The 7,875-nt window shown below is 33.1% G+C and overlaps 2 protein-coding genes across 2 annotated transcripts; one reads left to right on the top strand and one right to left on the bottom strand.

Annotated features, from left to right (window-relative positions):
* The first annotated feature begins 6 nt into the window (after positions 1-6).
* On the top strand, positions 7-5,122 carry LOC107883599. Its single transcript, XM_029490351.1, has 7 exons — positions 7-303; positions 1,987-2,082; positions 2,233-2,367; positions 2,453-2,553; positions 3,365-3,491; positions 3,559-3,691; positions 4,932-5,122. The coding sequence occupies exons 1-7, from the start codon at positions 112-114 to the stop codon at positions 5,018-5,020; spliced, it is 873 nt and encodes a 290-aa protein (XP_029346211.1). The 5' UTR covers positions 7-111; the 3' UTR covers positions 5,021-5,122.
* LOC107883600 lies at positions 5,117-7,339 on the bottom strand. Its single transcript, XM_016803869.2, has 3 exons — positions 6,507-7,339; positions 6,297-6,445; positions 5,117-5,434 (listed from the first exon to the last, which is right to left on the bottom strand). The coding sequence occupies exons 1-3, from the start codon at positions 6,675-6,677 to the stop codon at positions 5,371-5,373; spliced, it is 384 nt and encodes a 127-aa protein (XP_016659358.1). The 5' UTR covers positions 6,678-7,339; the 3' UTR covers positions 5,117-5,370.
* Between the last annotated feature and the right edge of the window lie 536 nt (positions 7,340-7,875).

Below are 7,875 nucleotides of genomic sequence, written 5' to 3'. Positions count from 1 at the left end.
GCAGTAATTATTTTTTATGTAATATATTTTAGGTATTATTTGTTAGATACTTGCTCCGCAAGTACTTATAGGTACTTACATCGTAAATACACCCGGAGTGAAATTTAAAAAATGTGCGTGCCGTCGACGGAACGTTCAGTTGATCCCAAGTGTTCTTCCGGTAGCGCGTACAGAAGAGTCATAAAAAAGTTTAAAAAGTCGTGGATTTTGAGTGTGGTGGCCTTAATTATTGTATCCGCGGCATTGCAAAATCATACCGTCAATCAATATGTTCGAGCGGTCTTGAAACTAACAGCGATGCAGGTAATTTAGACTTATTAAATACCCAACTCGATAATAGTTTATATGAGCTATCCCGTGTAGGCACATACGTATTTTTATCCGATAGTTTTTAGAATTTTTTTACCCGAGTTCAGCTTGGATAATTTTTCGAATTAATCATCGTTTTGAGTTTAATATCATGACACAAAATAATGCAATCTAACCGTATTGGTTAGTAACACTTAATTTCTCAATACTTAGGTTTTAGTAAAGGAAATATTCCCCTACAATATTCGTTCAAAAAAAAAAGTCAATTGTTTATACGGATACCAACTATAGGTAACTATAGGTACTGGAATACTGTATTTTAATCAAAACTACTTATTTTTATTTAAAAATAAATTAAATTAACTCAGGACTACAAGTTAAATTAAGTACCTATAGGTATTGAAACATTTGAAACATATGAACAATTTGTAAAATAATTGTAATTTTCCGTAATATTTCTTGATCTTGATAATACCAATATTCCAGAGACTTTCCGGAAATGTACACATCACAAAGTAACCCCTGCAGTACCGTCACTGTTCTTTTATATGGTTTCAATTATTCTTAGTTCAAAAAAAAATCAACAATTAGGTATCAGCATTTTAGATTAATTAATACTTACCTATACCTTTACTTTTCACTTATATCAAACCATATTTTTAGGTATATACTTATTTAAATATGTAAGTACATAATCAAAAAAATATTCAATTATTTTATAAATATATTATAATATGATAATATGTCTATGTTAATGGGTTAATTCGATATGGGGGCATAGACGGTTTGAAAAAGTTAGTAATTATTATTAATTAATATCAATATAAATAATTTGTAAAAATTATCCAAGTATAATAAACACTACTATATTTAGAATTAATTATAGTTATATTTTTATAAAACCGTTTTTAAAGAGTGTTATTCTTAGTATAAACATTTTAATAACTTAAAAACTACATATTCTTTAAAATTTTGATTTAGATACATCAGAATTTTTAAGAAAATCATCCACTATAGATAATTTGCATTAAAAAGGAGGGTTTTCATTTTAAAAATAGAAGTTTTTATCGCTACAGGTTCCTACAACAAATATAAAAATGATCAGAAATTAAAAATATGGTCTTGAAGTATAGGTATATACTTAAAAAATACTTTATAAAATCAGAATTTAAATAAATGTATTATCAGATGGAAAAATAGGGGTGATTATGCCCAAAAATCACCCTGTATATAGATACAACTATGCAAGTGTACCGTAACTACTACCTATACGATTATACAAATGAGGTACTTAGAGATGGTTGAGATTCCTACATTCAGGCCCGTTGTTAGTTATATTACAGTTCTTATTTGCCGATATATTTTATTTCATTTTGCCACTAAGTGCTACCTTCGATTTCTTTAAAATTGTATGCCACCCCAAAACGACGAATGACTTGCTGGTGCCCTGGCAACAGGCCTGCCTATATCGATGGAATACATTTTAATTTATTATATGCTCGAAATTACCAATGATTTGTGAAATAAAGTAAAATAAAATGAAATAAAGTACCTACGCCTAGTGTCTATAGTGCCTACCAAATAATTACTTTTAATTTGTGTATTAATTTAGTTTGTACATATTTAAAACAAATAATTATAATATTATTGTATGGTAATGTTTTTAAACTTTTTCAGTTAATAGATCTGAGCAATTTCAAAAATTTACTTCACGATTCGTGTTTAATTTATAATAAAATACCAGAACTCAAGCTTACTGAATCGGATTGTTATGTAAGTAATAAGTATTTATAATATATACACACAAAGTTCCAAGTACCTATCTCGGTACCACTTACATATTCTACATATGTATGCATATTATACGAATATAATACCTTGTATGCAAATCAAGTGTATGTACTATGTTTGTTAATTCTTCAGTCATGTGAAAGCATCGATCGAGTGGATGTTGTCCTCAGACCAGAGGACATTTTAGAATCGTACGCGGATCTCAATTGGCCATTTGCGTACCAAAGTGATGTTAAAACCACCGTCACCGTTGAAGATTTAGCCCTTGTAGGTACCTGTTATCATTTAAGTGTAGAAATTCCTGTTATAATATTATAACTTATATAAGTATTGTTTTTTGTTTGTTATTAAGGTTCTTTTAAACGGAGACCTCTTACCTTGCGATTATGAATCCAACTTGAAAATCGATCCCCTTCGAGCAATCGAAATGAAGTATGGATGGTTTATGCATTGGTTAGTAATTAATAATTATTAGTATAGTTAGAGTTAATTATTTAGGATACTTACCTGGGCTACCCGAAAATCATATTACGTTATTTGTGCACACTGTAAAGGCCCGTATAGTCAGACCAAATCTTCAGACAGGGCAAACCAAATTTTCGGTGTGGCAATAAAATGCACACCTATACTTAACCATAACCTACATTTACATACATATACATTTAATATTTGTTAAAGGTCCAGGGGGGGGAGAAATACATAACAATAGAAAAATAAATTTTTTTCTTGAAACAAGATTGCTGAAATATAAAAATAAAATTATTTCAAGGACTCGAATTTGTTAAAAACATGTTATATACATTTTTACCATGTACAAAATAAAAATAGAAATAAAAATAATATTATTAATAATTACACCTATACGGATATACCTATATAATTATGTACTTAATTATGATTTATCATATAAATATGAAAATATTGCGAATTAAAATAAATATTAAAAACGATTGAGAAAGCACATTTTTATCCACGCCTGTTAACATAGCCTGACCTAAGCCATGTGATATAGAAAATGTTCTTTTGAGGGGACTCAGTTCACTTTAAATCTCTCCAAACCTGGAGCTCAGTTTACCTTAAACCTTTTCTGACTCAGTTTACCACAAAAATTGTGTTTTGAACTCTGTTTAAAAACTCCCGTGTGCGACATACGCTGCCAGTAAGCGTTTAGGTATTTAGGTACCAACTTAAAATTAATCTGGAACTTAACTCTACGCGCTGAACAATTTTACACCTCGAGTATTTTTCCAATATTGTTTTCAAGGCGAAATTGTGATGACATCCAAGGAAAACTACTGCGTGCTTTATACAGACCAGATTATTTTTTGAGCATTTCTCCCGAAACGTGGACAATCATGTCGTCCAAGTATAAAACTGTTCACTATAAAAAAGTATGTTATTCAACGGTCAAAACGCCAATACGCTTTTCAAATAAAATACGTTATAAATTATGTTTAGATCAACACGTACTACGACGGTAGAGTGGCGGTATCGCAGATAAGTGGAACGTTCAAGTATCGGTTGGTGCCCAAAAATCCTTGCGTGGAAATATGCAATCCTTTGGACGGAAGTTTAGAAACTCATCATACCCGTAAGTACAGCGAGCTATTCCTATATATATATATATATATATTACATTGGCGTCATTACAGTTTTTGAGAGGGGGGGGGCAACATTTTTGACCGGTCCATAATACAACTGAAAAAAAATATCTCTCGCTTTTTTTTTTATTTATTATACAATTACAATTGAATCTTTATCTCAACACAAATAGCCTTCTTACATAATTCTATACTTACTATAGTTAGTATCATTGATTATACTGTCATGGGCATAAATATAAGTAATAATTAATCATTTTTTTGAGAGATAACAATGACTAAATAATTAATACACATGTAGAGGGGTACTTAAATGTATTACCTATTAGTTATTATATGTGAAGGTTCAAAACTAGCCCATTGCCCATGCCCGGCTCGACAGCAGCCCGCTAGTGACAAGGGGGGGGGGGGACAAATGCCTACCCTGACCTCCTCCAAATGACGCCACTGATATATCATGCATTTATGCAGATGTAGGTACCTTTCATATGCATCCAGGGTCGTATTTAGAAATGTTGAGCCCCCTTGTAAAAAAATCGCCTACCTATCTCGCCGTAGGTATATACGCTCTACGTGAGATTGCTAGAGGTTAGGGGACACTCGTTGTATGCGCTCTACCACTCGATTACTAAATGCGATGGCATTTTATGCTGCACATAATCAGAGTATAGAAAATTTGTGGAGGACTCTGAGGCTATAAAAATTGCAAATAAAAATAAGTGGGACAACTCACTGATATGCTTCCAAAGTAGGTACCAATTATAATAATATTGAATAATAATATAGTTTTATAACATACTGAGCAGTTATTTCAAGTATCTTAAGGAAACGTGGTGGAATCACTGGAATGGTCAATGGAATCGATAAAAAGGACACGATAACGACTATAAAATAACAGACTATATTACATTAAATTACATTTTTTAAAGTTTGGTTGGTAACATTAATAGTAGTGGGCTACACGAATAATATTACAATTTTAAACTAAAATGTAGGCATTAATATTACTGTTATTTATTCAGATTAATGTTTTCTTAACGAACAAAATTTAATTTTTTGATCATTTTAATTGTTCCTCCTACAAAGTGTGCGACCACGGTAAATTGCCCATAGGTGCCCACTCAACCTTTAAAACCGACCCTGTATGTTTATGCATATAATATTGTTATAATCTATATAATATACCTACTAATAGCTAATCAGTGATAAATTGTTTTATTTGTTCTGCAGTGGTTTTCAACAATTTCATTTGGGATTTTCAGTATCTGCCATCGAATAATTCTACCAACAGCGTAGCTATTATCTATTACTTAGATTAATTAAAGTCAACCTTACACCAAATCTATAGGTATATATGTGGTTAAAAAGGCTTAGCTTATTCCGATTTTTATTTATATATTACGCGCTTGCATATAGGTAATTTCTATTATATTATTATTATTATGCGTTATTTACAAACCATAATATACATTGATTTTATTTAAATGATTATAATCTATTTATGTTAGTAAATCACGTAAGCCTACAGCTTACTCGTACGGCTGTACATACCATGACACGTACGATTCGAGACTTTTCGCACACATTTACAAATAACAATGGTCATATTGTATAAGGTACTATTAAGATAGTGTACTCACACATTTTTACATACTGCTGGTCTCGTTTGTTACTTCGCCAAATATGTTTTTAAGTCATTGGTTTGAAAGGATAATCTTCTAATTTCAGTGGACCTAAGACGAAGCGGACTATAATTAGTATAACAGCCACGGGTCAGACGACTTTGGCCACCGTCGCGGCGGGAACTGATACTCTGACGTCTAAGCATCAACACGTGTCAGGAGAGTCTATTGACTCATACGACGACGTTTCAGACGAACTATATCCACCGAATTATCACCATGTGGCGACGGTACCGAGCGACTCGCACAGGGGCGGTATAATCGTGCTACCAAGATATACAAGCCACAACGGTGCACCGTGTGGTGTATTATCCTGGTGTACCTCTGTTTAACACGGAATACCTTGGCGCCCGCAATGTTAACCTGATGGTGCACCCCGCAATGTAAAACCTGGTTCACCATATAGTTATGTACCCGGCATACAATGGTATACACGATTGCCTCGCACTTATAGTGGATAGCGATCAGATACCGGTCGGTAACCCGAATTATCACCTAGCGGCGACGGTACTGATCGACTCGCACATTGTGACGGTATAATCGTGCTACCGGGGTATACACCAAGACGGTGCACCGCGTAGTGTATCCCGGTTACCTCTGTTTAACACGGTGTACCTATTGGCGCCCGCATAGTTAACCTGGTGGTGCACCCCGCAACGTATAACCTGGTTCGCCAAGTTTTGTACCCGGCTTACAATGGTGTACACGACTGCCTCGTTCCCAGTGGACAGCGGTCGGATACCGCTCGGTGGAAAGCCGGTCTGATCCGTCGTTGGATGGGTCATAGACTCTAAACTACGGTCGATGGTTGACGCGGTCAGAATGCCAGGTCCCGTCATTAAATTTTGTCCGCGACGGTGGCCAAAGTGGTCGAACTGATGTCTGGTGGTAATAATATTCAGCTTCGTCTTACTTGTTACGTATAGCGATCTCCGCACGGCGCACACTATTGTTCAATGTCCGACTAGGTCTGACTGAAGGACAGGGAAGACGACACAGCTTGGGACTTTTGCTCGCCTTTGATGTCTTTGAATATCTGTTGATAGAAGATACGTAATCCACCTAAAATTATGTAAAATTAAAAAAAAAAATGTTTAAATTTAAATTAAGTTTTTAAATTTACATTAGCGGTAGTGTTGAGGCTGTCGAAATATACGTAAGAATGTATGTTATGTTTATTATATTGAATGGAGAACATAGAATACGACTTAGCTTTGGACATCTGCTCGCATCCGATATCTTTGAATACTTGCCTGTTTGATAGTAGATAATATGTACGTGACCTACCTAACATTATATAAAACCAAAAACGAAATGTTTTCAAATTTACATTAGTGGTGGTGACCCGGACGTCGAAATATAAGTTGGAATGTATGTTATTTGTATTATAATATTATTATAATTAATGTGGATTTTTTCTTTTGTTGGAAATAAACATCTATTATTTTAAACACGAAAAAACTATAAGTAGATCTGGTACCTATGATCTATGATGGACGGCAGTGGCACGGCACTGTGCAGGTTTGATATTTTTTTTATTTTATCACAAACTATCTCAATAGTTATAGTTGTTAATTACCATTATAACAATTTAAAATGGAGCCAACGTATTATTTTTACACACACGTGCGAGACAAGTAATAATTAAACGATTTTTATTTATGTTGATTAGAAAAATACATTTGAAATGACCAATAACCTATTTAATGCTTTTCGAATAAAATTAAAACGTGTTACTTATTATTTGTGTACTTCGAATGCAATTTAATTATATTTTATAGTGTTATTTAAGTTTAAGACGAGGGCGCCTTCAATACAATTTCAAGGGGGGTTGGGGGGGTATTAGATTAATTCGATGCCATATAATCATACCATAAGTCAAATTTATTTTTAACTACTGAGGACTTAATAATAATTATTATAGACAATAGATGTTTTATAATATAAATATAGTTTGGAGGCAAAAAATATACAAAAAAAGCGGGTAAGTGGATGTCGCTCTGCTGTATAGTAGGTTACAAGTGGGTCATTGTATAATGCATTGTATTAAACTTGAATTCAATGATATAATATCATTGTATAAGAAAAACAATTCCACGGAGACGATTTTTTAGTCTGGATATTTTATATTGTTATTATTCATTATAATAAAATCATGTAAGTTGAATTAATATTATAATATTATAATTTTTTATTCGTTTCTGTGGTGATAAGCAAACGTTAGAAATTAAAATCCCATTTTTAGCGGTTTTTCGTAATTTTTCGTGGCACTAAATAACTATTGATAAAATCGAAAAATGACCTCTTTAAAGTACCACCTTGATCCAATTTGCTAAAAGATAAGGTACTATAATATGTTAAAATCGAAGCGCTCAAAATCTAAAACTACTTGTCCTTTAAGTCTAAAAGTTAGGTAGGTATATGTATTAATTTTAGTGCACCAGATATATGTTTTCATCGGGGCTACGACACCCTGGGCGCTCCACTGCTAC

Source organism: Acyrthosiphon pisum, chromosome A2, assembly GCF_005508785.2.
Source record: "Acyrthosiphon pisum isolate AL4f chromosome A2, pea_aphid_22Mar2018_4r6ur, whole genome shotgun sequence".
Lineage (NCBI taxonomy): Eukaryota > Metazoa > Arthropoda > Insecta > Hemiptera > Aphididae > Acyrthosiphon > Acyrthosiphon pisum.
This window is presented reverse-complemented; position numbering and strand designations above follow the sequence as displayed.

Coding starts and splice junctions, on each gene's coding strand:
- LOC107883599 (XM_029490351.1), top strand. CDS start 112: ATGTGCGTGCCGTCGACGGAACGTTCAGTTGATCCCAAGTGTTCTTCC. Junction 304..1,986: donor TGAAACTAACAGCGATGCAG/GTAATTTAGACT, acceptor AAACTTTTTCAG/TTAATAGATCTGAGCAATTT. Junction 2,368..2,452: donor CCGTTGAAGATTTAGCCCTT/GTAGGTACCTGT, acceptor TTTGTTATTAAG/GTTCTTTTAAACGGAGACCT.
- LOC107883600 (XM_016803869.2), bottom strand. CDS start 6,677: ATGTTAGGTAGGTCACGTACATATTATCTACTATCAAACAGGCAAGTA. Junction 6,446..6,506: donor GCCTCAACACTACCGCTAAT/GTAAATTTAAAA, acceptor ACATAATTTTAG/GTGGATTACGTATCTTCTAT. Junction 5,435..6,296: donor GAGATCGCTATACGTAACAA/GTAAGACGAAGC, acceptor GCTTCGTCTTAG/GTCCACTGAAATTAGAAGAT.